This window comes from Pyrgilauda ruficollis, unplaced genomic scaffold (genome assembly GCF_017590135.1).
Source record: "Pyrgilauda ruficollis isolate IOZ18807 unplaced genomic scaffold, ASM1759013v1 scaffold129, whole genome shotgun sequence".
Classification (NCBI taxonomy): Eukaryota; Metazoa; Chordata; class Aves; order Passeriformes; family Passeridae; genus Pyrgilauda; species Pyrgilauda ruficollis.
In genome coordinates this window covers 278,368-293,748 of record NW_024511321.1, presented here as the reverse complement: position 1 = coordinate 293,748, position 15,381 = coordinate 278,368, and the positions used below count along the sequence as shown (strand labels likewise).

The following is a 15,381-nucleotide window of genomic DNA, read 5'->3' as shown; positions in this document are numbered from 1 at the left end:
GTGCCCAAGGCCAGGCTGGATGGGGTTTGGAGAAGCCTGGGATAGTGGAAGGTGTCCCTGCCCATGGCTGGGGTGGGATGGGAATTAAGGTCCCTTCCAGCCCATCCCAGGATTCTGGGATTTGATGCTGATGATCAGGGACAGCATGGGAAATGAACAATGTTCAGTTTATGGAATTCAGAAGCATAAGGACCTCATGGAGCAGAGGAATGACGGGAACACACGAAGGATCTGTTCACACCCTTCCCTTGGGAATCATGCCTTTGATCAGCAGGCTGCAGTTTATTCCTTTAAATACATACATTTTGGCTCAAAGCCTGTCACTCACTCCAAAAATGGTCTCTCTCAATTAAGGGCTTCCAGAACAGCCCAGGACTAATAATTTATTTCTGGGTATTTCAAAAGACTCACAGCCACGTGTGCTGCTTGCAGAATCAGGAATACTGAGTTTGCAATGCTCTCAGCAGTCCCTTACCAGGATTTTTTTCCTTTTCCCAGTAATTTTTCAGAGCCTTAAGGAGTAAGAAGAGGATCTGACTCTCCCAGCACATCTCAGCAGTGCTCTGGAAGGGAGATGTTCACTGAAGGGATGGTCATGGAGTCCTAAAATGGTTTGGGTTGGGAGGGACTTTAAAGACCATCTGCTTCCAACCCCCTGCCATTTCTTGTCCCCAGGAGATGTGCAGAGGCTGGAAATCCACTTCCCCAGCTTTTGCATCTCCTCACTTAAGTTTTGGATGTGAAGCATCTCCATCCCACCTTGGAAGGGTCCAGCCTTGCCCTTCATATCTCTCCCCTCTTCCACAGCACTCAGCTTTCCACAGACCTTGCTCCCTGCACCATTCCCAGCTCAGGAGGCACCAACCTTGCTGCTGTCACTGAGAGCAAAGACAAATGGAGGCTGCAAATAGACCCTGGGCTTGTGACCAAGAAAATGCCAGCAGTGAGGAAAGCCATCTCCCAACCTGCCCACCCTTGGGATTTGCTGGCAGAGTTTTGTCCCAGCTATTCAGGACTGTTGTGTGACCTGAGCTCTGGCTTCTGGAATAAATCTGCTTTGAGCAGATCCTCCTCTTCTCCCCTGTGAGGATGAACACAGTCACGAATTCAGGTCACAAGTCAGGTGTAAACACAACTGGGGGCTGGTTGGAGCAGCCCTGGAGTGGTGGAATGCTGGCTCCACAGCGTTCCAAAGCAGATGGAATTGCAGGATTTTCTGTCACACATCAGTAGAGCTTCTCTGGCAACCAGGGAGGAGAGAAATTGGTTTTTTATCTTGGAATCACTCACTCCTTCCTGCTCAGGGGCAACTGAAGTAACTCTGAGACTTGGGGAATCTACAGAGCAGGGCTGAATTGTCTTTTCCAGTGTAACTTGTTGCTTGATGAGCTCCCAACACTCAGCAGCAGAGAGTGGCCTTTCCTTTCACCTTGACAGCTGAAACCTCTTCTCTCCTTGGAGAAAAGGCTGGGAAAGTGCCAGGCTTTCCAGGGCACACCTTTCCCCAGGGCAGCTCTCAGAGCTCGCTGTGCCTCTTGCCCTGCTTGTCCCTGCCTGCCAGCCTCGGGGCTGTCCCCCGCAGGCCCCTCCCAGGGGCACCGACCTCCTCTGCCGTGCTTTCCTGGGATGGCTCCTCCCGGGTGGCAGTGTCCCCTCCAGCAGTGTCCCCTCCGGGGCTTTTGGGCCGGTGCTGTGGCGGGGTGGCCCCGGGGTGAGGGGACAGCTCAGGCACGGATGGCTCCATCATCTGCAGGAAATCATAAGCAGGGAGTGGTGGCTTCCAGTCTTCCTCAGACAAGGTACCTGAGCAGCAAATACAGTCCCAGTTAGTAGGTGAAGAGTTGTGTCCCACCTCCACGGATAGTTCCCTTTCTGAGGAATTATGGCTTTTTTCCCCCCATTCTAATGAATACAAAATTAAAAAAAACCTTTTTGAAAGATCAGAGAAGCACAGAACAATCTGGGTCGGAAGGGACATTAATGATCATCTCATTCCAACCCCTGCCATGGCAGGGACACCTTCCACTGTCCCAGGTGGCTCCAAGCCCCAGTGTCCAGCCTGGCCTGGGACACTTCCAGGGATCCAGGGGCAGCCACAGCTGATCTGGGCACCCTGTGCAGGGCATCACCTCCCTCACAGTCAGGAATTCCTTCCCAAAATCCCATCTATCCCTGCCTTCTGTCAGCCATTCCCTGTGCCCTGTCCCTCCATCCCTTGTCCCAAGTCCCTCTCCAGCTCTCTTGAGGAAGGCAGATCCATGCTGGCTTCCTCCAAAGCCTCATCAGGCTGAGCAAGACAGGAGGGATTCAGTGAAAAGTTTCACAGCACAAGCCAACCCTTTATGTCCTAAAGCCCCCAGTAAAACAGCAGCTCCCTCATCCTTTCCCATCCAAAAAGAAATGCAGGAAGGTGCCTGAAGAGCAGCTCCTTCTTACACTGTCAGTTGGGAGCTGGGAGGTTTTTTATTAGCAAGCTGTGGTTGGGAATGGGAAAACACAGCCAGATTTGGGGATTATCACAGGGAAAAGATGTCAATTCCAAACTATCCACGTTTGGCTCTGAGCATTAAACAGTCCCAAAGCAAACTTGTGAGTGTGGGCATTCTCTCTTGGCTGGACTATTTGTACTTCTGCAGCTCTAACAAGCAGAGCTGGTTTTTCCATCGTTAAATTCCAGGGCAGACAATTTATTGCACGTAGTATCTTCTCATAAACACACTGGAGCTCACAGTGTGTGCTTGGGAACGTTATAAACCTGTGCCCACTTACTGCTGGGAATCTCCAGCCCTGCTTGGAGCTTCTCCAGCCACGACAAGATGTTCATCTCAGTGATGGACTGCTCTGAGGGGAACTTGAACACCTGACCCCCGGCATGGATGTTCACCCAGAGGAGAACGGGCAAGGGAGGAATGGTGGAAAAGTACGTCCTCAGGATCCCATATCCCACTGGAGTCTTCTTCCTGTTGGGAAGAGGAGATTCAGGTTTGGCAGCACAACAGGACTGAGAGCCAAAAAAACCACCAAAGCCCTTGGGTCACATCCGGCAAAGCACAGTTTGGTGGGACTGCAGAAGCACCATCCCTGGAAGTTCCCTTTGAACCATCCCTGGAAGTGTTCAAAGCCAGGCTGGACAGGGTTTGGAGCAACCTGGGACTGTGGAAGGTGTCCCTGACCAAGGATGGGCTTTCAGGTCCCTTCCAACCCAAACCATCCCAGGATTCTGTGATTCTAAGCACTATAAATAAGCTACATGCTTAAGGAACCTGATAGGACCCAATGGACAGAGAGCAGACAACAACCTGGATGTGTGAAGAAATCCTTGAGCAGGACAAAGTCTGTAGGAAGGTGGGAGATCTTTTCCACCTTAAGCTTCTAAGAACAGGTGGGACAAGAGTGGGACAGGTCCTGGAGCCCCCCAGGGTCAGACCCTTCCAGGCCAGCTGCTGCCACTGCAATTCCACAGGGATGGAAAGGCAAATTCCTCAGGTGACACAGAGAGAATGAAAGCAGGACGTTGAGACAGAGGGACAGCAAGCCCACAGAGGTGCTGAGACATTCCAGCACTATTTTAAGGCTTCAGGTCTGAGCTGGCTCTTGCCCTGTGAATGAGGGCTCTTTCTAGGATGAGGGACTTTTGACAAGGGCATGAAGTGACAGGACACAGGGAATGCCTTCCTACTGCCAGAGGGCAGGGATGGATGGGATATTGGGAAGGAATTCCTGGCTGTGAGGGTGGAAAGGCCCTGGCCCAGGTTGCCCAGAGAAGCTGTGGCTGTCCCAGGATCCCTGGAAGTGTCCAAAGCCAGGTTGGATGGGATATCTCGGATAGTGGAAGTTGTCCCTGCCATGGCAGGGTTGGAATGAGATGATCTTTCCCTTCCACCGCAAACCCTTCTGGAATTCTCCCCTGTTTTGTGGCAGTGCCACTCTGCTCTGGCACGGGAAGGCTTTCTGTGTCTCAGGAAGGCAGAGCAAAGGCAGATGTGTAGGTGGGGAAGTTCCAGGGCTCTCATTTCTGGTGCATTACTGGCAGCCCCATCCCCTTCCCTCTGAGCACATGTGCATTTTCCCCCTCAGCTAAACTCCAGCCCACGCTGGTCACCGCTTCCCAGACTTCAAAGCACGTTATGATTAAGCCTCTGAAGTTTCTCTGGGCTTGGGCAAAACAGAGGCCAAAAATTCAAAATGCAACTAAAGAAGAGGAGGATTTAAAAAAAATTTAAAAATCCCCTTTGCTACATTATTCTATTTCTAGGTCTTAAATTAATTTTGTTGCTTGAATATTTTTTAAGTTTAATTTATGGGGCTTCTGGTTGAACCGTCTTGTGAACATTTTCTTTCCCCAGTCAATGACCAGTCACTCCCTCTAATTGCTGGTGGAAAATCACCATAAGACATTCCAGGAGGGCAAATTTCCATTTTTTTTTCTTCCCATATGCACTTCATTCCATCCCAAAAAAATATGCAAATAACACCAGACCCAGAGTCAAGCTACTACAAGCACTAGAGAGCATTTTCCACTATTGAAAACGATTTCTGCAATCAATTAAATATTTACTAATTTTACTTTGTCAGGCAATTTTTGCAGTTGCCCAGAACACTGAGTGAACCATTGCTCAATGGTTTGACCTCCAATTTCTGATGATTTCAGACCAAATATTCACATTATCAGCTCATGTTCTCAGTAATTGCAGCCTCAGGGGTTTTTTCTGCAAGGCTCAGAGTGAGTTAATGGAAAGAAGAGATTTTCAAACACTCACAGGTTCAACCAGCAAGCCACAAACGCCTGCTGGGGTCTTCCTTTTGCCAGCTTCAGCATTTCCTTGCTTTCCACCTGACTGATGTCACCAGCACTGAACAGGATGAGAAAGGGCTTTCCCAGCTGCAAGTACTGGGGCAGATTTGGCACAGTGATTTCTGGCTGTAGAAGATCACAAACAAGAAATTGGTGGTTATGGGAAGGAGAAAACAGGAGAAAATTCCAATTTCTGCTCTTACAGGAGGGTGCAGGGGCTAAGCAAGGCTGCAGTGTCTGTGTGGAATGTGGGAAGCAGGAAGAGGGCTGGGATTTTGGTGCACTTGGAGATGTCTTTGCCCAACCCAAGTGCACCAAGTCTGGGAGCAGCTGTGAGCTTGGAGATGGGGATGTGAGCAGAGCAGGCAGAGGCTCAAAAAGGCACATGGAAAAAGCCCTGGGAATAGGGAATAGACCCAATAACAACGGTGACAACTAGCAGGTGAGTGACTCTGAGGCCAGTCCATCAACTCCAGGGTCTCCTGCTCCAAAACCACACAGCAAAGAGCAGATTAGCAGATTTCTGTCCAGCCCCCCTGCTCCCTGACCAAGGATGGGCTTTCAGGTCCCTTCCAACCCAAACCATCCCAGGATTCTGTGATTCTAAGCACTATAAATAAGCTACATGCTTAAGGAACCTGATAGGACCCAATGGACAGAGAGCAGACAACAACCTGGATGTGTGAAGAAATCCTTGAGCAGGACAAAGTCTGTAGGAAGGTGGGAGATCTTTTCCACCTTAAGCTTCTAAGAACAGGTGGGACAAGAGTGGGACAGGTCCTGGAGCCCCCCAGGGTCAGACCCTTCCAGGCCAGCTGCTGCCACTGCAATTCCACAGGGATGGAAAGGCAAATTCCTCAGGTGACACAGAGAGAATGAAAGCAGGACGTTGAGACAGAGGGACAGCAAGCCCACAGAGGTGCTGAGACATTCCAGCACTATTTTAAGGCTTCAGGTCTGAGCTGGCTCTTGCCCTGTGAATGAGGGCTCTTTCTAGGATGAGGGACTTTTGACAAGGGCATGAAGTGACAGGACACAGGGAATGCCTTCCTACTGCCAGAGGGCAGGGATGGATGGGATATTGGGAAGGAATTCCTGGCTGTGAGGGTGGAAAGGCCCTGGCCCAGGTTGCCCAGAGAAGCTGTGGCTGTCCCAGGATCCCTGGAAGTGTCCAAAGCCAGGTTGGATGGGATATCTCGGATAGTGGAAGGTGTTCCTGCCATGGCAGGGTTGGAATGAGATGATCTTTCCCTTCCACCCCAAACCCTTCTGGAATTCTCCCCTGTTTTGTGGCAGTGCCACTCTGCTCTGGCATGGGAAGGCTTTCTGTGTCTCAGGAAGGCAGAGCAAAGGCAGATGTGTAGGTGGGGAAGTTCCAGGGCTCTCATTTCTGGTGCATTACTGGCAGCCCCATCCCCTTCCCTCTGAGCACATGTGCATTTTCCCCCTCAGCTAAACTCCAGCCCACGCTGGTCACCGCTTCCCAGACTTCAAAGCACGTTATGATTAAGCCTCTGAAGTTTCTCTGGGCTTGGGCAAAACAGAGGCCAAAAATTCAAAATGCAACTAAAGAAGAGGAGGATTTAAAAAAAATTTAAAAATCCCCTTTGCTACATTATTCTATTTCTAGGTCTTAAATTAATTTTGTTGCTTGAATATTTTTTAAGTTTAATTTATGGGGCTTCTGGTTGAACCGTCTTGTGAACATTTTCTTTCCCCAGTCAATGACCAGTCACTCCCTCTAATTGCTGGTGGAAAATCACCATAAGACATTCCAGGAGGGCAAATTTCCATTTTTTTTTCTTCCCATATGCACTTCATTCCATCCCAAAAAAATATGCAAATAACACCAGACCCAGAGTCAAGCTACTACAAGCACTAGAGAGCATTTTCCACTATTGAAAACGATTTCTGCAATCAATTAAATATTTACTAATTTTACTTTGTCAGGCAATTTTTGCAGTTGCCCAGAACACTGAGTGAACCATTGCTCAATGGTTTGACCTCCAATTTCTGATGATTTCAGACCAAATATTCACATTATCAGCTCATGTTCTCAGTAATTGCAGCCTCAGGGGTTTTTTCTGCAAGGCTCAGAGTGAGTTAATGGAAAGAAGAGATTTTCAAACACTCACAGGTTCAACCAGCAAGCCACAAACGCCTGCTGGGGTCTTCCTTTTGCCAGCTTCAGCATTTCCTTGCTTTCCACCTGACTGATGTCACCAGCACTGAACAGGATGAGAAAGGGCTTTCCCAGCTGCAAGTACTGGGGCAGATTTGGCACAGTGATTTCTGGCTGTAGAAGATCACAAACAAGAAATTGGTGGTTATGGGAAGGAGAAAACAGGAGAAAATTCCAATTTCTGCTCTTACAGGAGGGTGCAGGGGCTAAGCAAGGCTGCAGTGTCTGTGTGGAATGTGGGAAGCAGGAAGAGGGCTGGGATTTTGGTGCACTTGGAGATGTCTTTGCCCAACCCAAGTGCACCAAGTCTGGGAGCAGCTGTGAGCTTGGAGATGGGGATGTGAGCAGAGCAGGCAGAGGCTCCAAAAGGCACTTGGAAAAAGCCCTGGGAATAGGGAATAGACCCAATAACAACAGTGACAACTAGCAGGTGAGTGACTCTGAGGCCAGTCCATCAACTCCAGGGTCTCCTGCTCCAAAACCACACAGCAAAGAGCAGATTAGCAGATTTCTGTCCAGACTCCCTGCTCCAAGCCATAAAATTTAAAAACAAACTCTGCACGATAAAAATAACAAGCGGACACGGCCATTCCGCAGAACTCCACGCTGTAATCAGGACTCTGCAAATGACTGCAATGGAAAAAAAGGACATTTTGATTTTATTTTTACTCACAAAAACATCCAGCAGTTCATATCTGATCATCTGCACCATGTCCTGCACGCTGTGCTCGGACAGAGCGATGCCTTCCACGCTCCGGCCACCGCTCCGGGCCAGGAGGAGGGCAGGGGGGGACACGGAGTATTTTTGGGATCTGAAAAACAGGGATGGGCACAGGGGTTAGGACACAGCCTGCCCCAGACTGCAAGGCAAGATGTATTCTATTTGCCATCTGTATGGCAGTTCTCTTCTGTTAATTGGGCAGTTTTTCTTTATCTCTTCCACACCCACTCCTCCCTCTGGGGGGACATCTGCTGATAATGGGCCACTGAGTGTCCCTGCATGGCTGATAAGAATTCCTGCATCCCACTGGGAGATGAGAGCCCAGAGGGAGGAGCCAAGCATTCCTACCTGGATAGAATCTGAGATCCTGGGACAGCAAGACAGCTTCTCCACTGGATTTCCCAGAGGAACAGCTGCCTTTTCCACTGGATCTTCAGAGGCAGACTGCACCCTTCTCCAGGATCCCTGCTCCAGCAGAACCACACTGACACTGCAGGAGGGCTGAGCCACAATTCCAACTGGACTGCTACAGGATCCCTGCTCCAGCAGAACCACCCTGACACTCCAGGAGGGCTGAGCCACAATTCCAACTGGACTGCTACAACACTCTGACCCAGAGGGTGTCAGGTTGTGTTCTGACTCTGTCAGTGTTGTTTTGGGTAACTGCATTGTTTATTTTATCTTTTCTTTTCTTCCCTAATAAAGAACTGTTATTCCTGCTCCCGTATTTTTGCCTTAGAGCCCCTTAATTTAAAATTTATAACAATTCGGAGGGAGGGGGTTTACATTTTCCATTTCAGGGGAGGCTCCTGCCTTCCTTAGCAGACACCTGGCTTTCCAAACCAAGACAACCCAAATGTGCTGCACACAGAGCTGGCATCTTCCTGGAGACATGTCCCATCCCTGGAAGTGTCCAAGGCCAGGCTGGATGGGGCTTGGAGCACACTGGGATAGTGGAAGGGGATGGAATGGGATGAGCTTTAAGGTCCCTTCCAACCCAAACCGTTGTGGGATTCTGTGATTTTATTCCTACTTCTCCTTCATTTTCCCACCTATGGTTGGGTGATGCAAAAACCCACCCAGGGCTTCACTCTGCCCCCCCAGCCAAGGCAAACAGAGGTGTCAGATTCCATCCAAGGGACACAACCCACACAAAACAACCTCCAGGAGATCCAATTTTTGTCTCAGTGAAGAAACCCAAAAATGCTGGTGTAGTCTAAGCCCCACACTGGAGCAACACACACAGGCTGCACCCACCCACTCCTGCTGGAGGAGTCAGATGATCCTTTGTCCCACAAAGCCTGTCTGGCAAGAGGGTTCAAGGTACTCAAAGAAAAGCTGAGAAAGTGGGAAAAGCAAAAATAGGAGAAGTCTGAGCAAAGAAAGGGCAGGGGGGACACCAAGCCAGGACAGCAATTTTCTGGAAGTTTGAGGAACTTCAGCCCTAGAGGCTCCAGATGGCACTGTCCAGAGGAAGGGTGTGACAGGGGAAATCAGCTGCCTCTGCAGTTTTTGTGGTCATGTCTGGTTTGTTTTTCAAAGGCTCCTGGCAATTTTTCAAAGGCTGTGACACTAAAGAGTCCCAGAATGGTTTGGATTGGAGGGACCTTAAAGCTCAGCCAGTTCCACTCCCCTGCCATGGGCAAGGACACCTTCTACTGTCCCATGTTTCTCCAAGCTCCATCCAACCTGGCCACTTGGACACTTGCAGGGATCCAGGGGCAGCCACAGCTTCTCTGGGCACCCTGTGCCAGGGCCTCACCACCCTCACAGGGAGGAGTTTCTTTAGGTCATCAATGACACAAAAGGATGGAACTGCAGATAATTCATCTCCATGGTGCCCAACTCTTATGGAGGCCTCTCCCATCTTCCATCACAGCATTTATCTCTCTGGGACTAAAACACCCACTGCAAACTTCACTGTGAGCTGATGTATTTACAGCTGATTAAGTTGGGCAAAACCCTAAAAAATATTTAATTCAGAGATGTTGAACTTATTAAACTTCTGTGGGTTTTACAGAGATTTTTTGGTTTGATCATGGCCCAGGGGAGTGAGGACTCCTGTTCCCTGTATCTAAAATACATCACCTTTGATAAGCATCTGTGAGGGTCGTGAGACACTGGAAGGATTCCAGAGAAGCGGCCCCTGGATCCCTGGAAATGCCCAAGGCCAGGCTGGACAGGGCTTGGAACAACCTGGCATAGTGGAAGGTGTCCCTGCACAAGGCAGGGGGTGGAACTGGATGGGCTTTAAGATTTCCTCCAATCTAAACCATTCTGGGGTTTTACTCTACGATTCTATGAGGAAATATCTTATAGACTGCCAGAAAACTGCCAGAATTCCCCAGCTACACTCTGTCCTGAAACCCCTTCTCCTCTTCCTGGTACTGAGGGGTTGTGCTGTTGCTCACCACAGCTTTCTATTTATTCAGCAGGACCATTGAGTCTTGCATTTCAATCAAAACCATCTGCAAACAAATACTTGGCAGGAGTCTCTGACAATAACAACCTCATGCAAAGCATTTCTTCCTCAATGCCTTTTTCCCCTTCATTAGTGACCAGCCCAGCAGGTGCCTGCTGAGCAAACAGCCTTACTCACACCAGCCTTTGTGTATCCTGCAGCCCTTTTCTCTCTGGAAAAGGTCTACAGGATGCACAAAAGGGGAATCAGTTTTCTGTGACCTGGGAGCCATAAATATTTTCTCCTTGAGCACTGAGCTCAAGAATGGCTTTTCATTTTCTGACGAAGGGAAGTGAGCCTGGCTCTTGCATAAGGAATTCCTGTAAGTGTTTACTTTCTGCTTACAGTTGAGAAGTCCATCAGCTACAGTAGCTTCACCCACAAATCACAGCCAAAATGCAAGTTTGGCAGAAGGACTATCAATATAAACTGCACTAAATATTCCTGCTAAACAGGAGCAGGCTGCAGGCTCCAGGAGCAGGAGCAGGGAGGTGGATTCTTGCATGTGTCAGCTCTGAGAGAACAAAGGCTTCTTCTACTGGTACCTTGAGAGATCACCCTGTCCTCTGCTGGTTTTTTTATTCTATCAGCTGGGCTGAAATCCCCAGGGAAGAGAAGTCTTAACTGATGCCTGGAGCAGTTTGGTTAATAGAGATGTATTCCCAAGGTATTTGCATTTTTATTCTCCGTGCTCATGACAAAAACGCCCGTGTCTCATCAGGAATGCATCACACCTCTGAGGAACTGATGAAAATAATTCCCTGCTGCACTGCAGGTTGTTAAACCCACACCTGGAAAACAGGCCAAGGACCTCCTGGGATTTTTAACTCTGCCTCGATAGCTAATTCCTGATGGAAGTGAGATGCCAGGGCAAGCTGGAGATTCCCCCTGGCTCCAGCTGCATTTCTAGGCACTGCAGGACCTCTCACACTCCAGCCCAAAGGACTTTGTCCCTTGCTGGAGTCTTAGTGACACAGGTAAGATCCCATTAACTCCCACCTGGCTTCAAGTCAAGGAAGCAATTCCACCAGGAATGCAGCTCCGTGACAAGACAACATTTATTTCCCAGCTTCCAAAGCCTTTTCCAGGACCCAGACTCCATGCCCACTCCACTCCTAGCCCAAGTAGTCACAAGCAGCTTCTTTTCTGCCTGTTCTTGGCAAGGGAAGGCACTGCAGTGACTATCCATAATTTTTTCCTCATAGAAAGAGAAAAGCAGGACTTTTCCTCCCTCACACACTGATGGTGTAATTTTTCCAGCCTGTTTTTTATTTTCAGACAGGTTTGTTCCTGTTTGTGTGAGGAACACAACCACATCCATGGGGGCTGAAGGACTGAAAATGAAAGTGAATCTGAACAGGAAGGTGACCATGGACAGGCTGAGAACCAGTGGCAGAGCCAAGGTGACAATTCCCTTTGGATGAGTCCTGACCCATCCCCCTGCAGGAAAAAGTCACTTGTAGCTGTCCCTCAGCACAGTGACACTTGCTCCAGGCACTGCTTTTCAGTGAGTGCAGATCAGCTTGGACTGTTCTCAAAGAAAAAGAGAAACCACTTACAAAGCCAAGGCATCATCTTCAAAATACATCCCCATCCTTACGTGGCCACTTAGGATGTTTCCTGCCTCTTCAAAAGCTTCCCTGGCTGGAAAAAAGACAAAGACACAAGAATAAACAATAGAAAGAGAGGTGTTGAGGTTTTTTCCTGGAAACCTGATCGATGCCTACACACACAACATCCTGCCAGAGCATATTTTCAGGAACTAAACCAGGATTAGAGGCTCTCAAGACATTACTGCAGCTCAGGGCTGCAGGCCATGGGAGGAGGAGCAGGCAGAGAGCAAGGATTAGGGGAAAATTCCCATTATGAGAACAGTTTTTGCTCTTCAGCCACCAGCACTGAGCCTCCAGGATCTGCAGGACAGAGGCACTGCTGGAAAATGAAATGTCTTTAAGGACTTACAGTCTGTAAGCGTTCTTGGAAACAGGAGACCAATTATAAGTCTAAACAGAAATCTTATAAATCCCAGTGACCTTTGAGAAATGATGGATGGTGGCTTTACTGGAGCAGGGCTAAGAGCCTGGAGATAAACCAACCTTTCCCTCAAGTGTCTCTTGGTTTATCCAGCTCTTCCCAGCAGACTGAGGCTGTTGCAGGGTAGGGAAAAACCAGGCTGGGCTCTCTCGATCACAGCTGAGACTGAGAGCACAGCTCCAAAACAAAGCTGGCTGCAGAGCTGGATTATTCCCTCATAAAAAGCCTCCAATTTCACAGAATTCCAGACTGATTTAGTTTGGAAAAGACCTTAAGCTCATCTTGCTCCCCCCCCTGCCGTGGTCAGGGACTCCTTCCATCAGACCAGGTTGCTCCAAGCCTTGTCCAGCCTGGCTGTGGTTTCAGGCAGTGGATCCAGGGAAAGCCAAGCTTTGTGGGAACATGCAAGGCATGGTGGGGAGCTTGTGAAATGCAGAGATCAGAGCTCCAGACAGCTGCTGCCAAAGGTGGGGTGAGAACAGGGAGGATTTCAAAACCACCACCCTCCTCCTCCTCTGCACTGAGCAACTGAAAGCAACAAAACCAGCTCGTCTGATCCAAGGAGAGGGAGAAATCTCACTTTTTGGAGAAACCAGGTTTTTTTTCTGAGAATTAAGGGGGTATCTTAGATACAGCCATGATATAAATTGCTGTCACACACCAGTGACTGCTCCTCAGAACCTTCACTGTCACAGCACAGCAGGCCAGCCCAAGCTCCTGGGAGCAGTGACTCAGAGCTCAATAGATGGAGCTGCCTCTCAATTGGTGACTTTTTGGTTCTTTGATTCCTGTTTTGCAGCTACACTCAAAGCTGTATTTTCCACTGTTTCCCATGTGGCCCATAAACTTTCATTTAAATTGTTTTCCTTTTTAAATGGAAGGAGTTCCTTAAGGAGTGGCTCATTGAGGGCTCAGTCATTATCATAGAATCTCTGAATGGGCTGGGTTGGAAGGGACATTAAAGATCAGCCAGTGCCACCCCTGCCATGGCAGGGACACTTTCCACCATCCCAGGCTGCTCCAAGCCCTGTCCAACCTGGCCTTGGGCACGGCCAGGGATCCAGGGGCAGCCACAGCTGCTCTGGGCACCCTGTGCCAGGGCCTCACCTCCCTTCCAGGGAACAATTCCTTCCCAATCTCCCATCCATCCCTGCCCTCTGGCAGTGGGAAGCCATTCCCTGTGTCCTGTCCCTCCAGGCCATTGTCCAAAGTCCCTTTCCAGCTGCTACAGAGAAATCATTCTTGGATGTTGCTTTTCAGCTATTCTGGTGTTTGGTTACTTGATTTTATCAGTGCTGAAAGAAAAGTTCCCATCCCAAGTTCTTCCACCAAGCTTTAAATCCCCACTTGAGAGATGAGCTTGTCTTGAAGTGCTGCCCTGGGTCAGCCCTGGCTGCAGGAATTCCCTCCTAAGTCAAGACAACCTCCAGCAATACCAGGCTTATTTTTTGACCTGATTATGTCCTCCCTCCCCATCACACTTCCAAATTTTCCCCTAATTCTGTCCTAGACCCAGAGCCACACACCAGCCCATATTTCTCAGGTTCTTTGCTTTGTACCCAAACCCCCCCAAATTCACACAGCTCCACTGCAGACAGGAAGCACTTCAATGAATCTATTTAAATATTTCCTAGGAAATCAGTCCCCCTTGAAAGCATGATTTTAATTCCCTGAGGGGGCTGACCATGCTCTGCAGCACAATCCTTGAGCTGCCCTGAATTGCACAAGCACAACTTCACTGCTTTGGGAACACGAAGGGCTCAAGCTGCCTGATGAGAAAGGGTCTAAAATCCCTGCAGAGCTTTGGGAAGCAGGATCTGAGCTCCCCTCTTTTTATCCCTCTGGAAGGAGGCAACTTCTGAGCTTGCTCTTCAGCACAGCAGCTCCTGTAGCATCTCTCCTGCCTTCCTCACTTGGCTTCCACTGATGTTGCCAAGCCCTGTGAGGCACCAGAGCTCAGGGATATTTTCAGATATTTTCAAATATTTCAATATTTTCAAAATTCCTGAGGATTTAGGACAGTTTTACTTTCTAGGATTCTTCCAGTTTCTGCATCAAAACCAAATTTCTGTCCTAAAAGTTATCTGAGTTTCCAGGAAAACCTCGTTCATTGCCCTCATAATACATTCACCTCTTCCTAGTAAATTTTATTTAGGATTTTTCCACCAAGCCTCTTTTAGCTCAGACCCCATAAAGGGCTTCTTAACATAGTCCTGATGCTAAGGGTTGGAAAACATCCAGGATGTTTTTAGCAGGAGACCTCATTGCTCTGTTTCAGTTCACCAGAAATGACAATGACCCCACTCACTGCTGCTCGAGCAGGAATTCTGCCATGAGAAACTGGTTGGGAATTCCAGATAAATCTGCAGGTTGGTAAGAGGAACAATGTGGTTCTCCTGACTCCAGCCTGGTTTGATGCCAGAGCAGCTGGCTTCAGGTTCCTGCTCCCTGAGGCTGTTCTGCATCACAGCTCCAGCACCCCAGGAAGTGGGTGGAGAAGACATCCCAAATTTCATCTCCCTGTGGCTGAGTTACCCAGGCTGAGGATGCCATTCTGGATTGCAGAGGCAATGTGCCCTGAGGGAAGAGGAAATCCTACAGGATCCACAAAAACTGTCTGGACAAACCCCCAAAGTTCTTGTTTGCATGGAAGGGAATGAACAACTTCTCTGTAGAATCCCAGAAGGGTTTGGGTTGGAAGGGACATTAAAGATCAGCCAGTTCCAAACCCTTGCCATGGCAGGGACACCTTCCACCATCCCAGGCTGCTCCAAGCCCTGTCCAGCCTGGCCTTGGGCACTGCCAGGGATCCAGGGGCAGCCACAGCTTCTCTGGGCTGGGTTAAAGGTTTTTTGGGATCAGTAGTGTTTCCTGCTGTATTTACCAGACTAGATCTCCAGAGGAAGGCAGAGATTTGGCTCTCAGCTGGCTCAGGGAACACAGCCCAAGTGTGTTCCAGGCATCCTGTCTTGTTCTTACCTCTTCCCTCTGGACCCTCTCACATGAGAAAGTAGCTTGGTTTGCATAAAACCAAAGTTTAGAGGCAGAAGGGAGCTTTAAAATGAAAAATAGTCTGAAAGTTTGATCTTAAGCAAGATCAGGAAGTTCTCCTATTTTTAAGGCAGCAATTCCCAGGGGGAGCTGGCAACTGAGTCTGTGGGGTTGGAAGATCTCAGCTCCCAACTGAG

At 49.0% G+C, this 15,381-nt stretch overlaps 1 protein-coding gene across 1 annotated transcript in view; it reads right to left on the bottom strand.

Moving 5' to 3' along the window:
• Positions 1 to 248: 248 nt before the first annotated feature.
• The window catches only part of TXNDC16 (thioredoxin domain containing 16), a 39,806-nt gene continuing 24,673 nt past the window's right edge, over positions 249 to 15,381 (bottom strand). The window contains 5 exon segments of the mRNA XM_041458547.1: positions 249 to 1,803; positions 2,770 to 2,960; positions 6,931 to 7,091; positions 7,651 to 7,789; positions 11,719 to 11,803. Coding sequence (XP_041314481.1) covers positions 1,517 to 1,803; positions 2,770 to 2,960; positions 6,931 to 7,091; positions 7,651 to 7,789; positions 11,719 to 11,803 — 863 coding nt within the window. The 3' untranslated portion in view covers positions 249 to 1,516.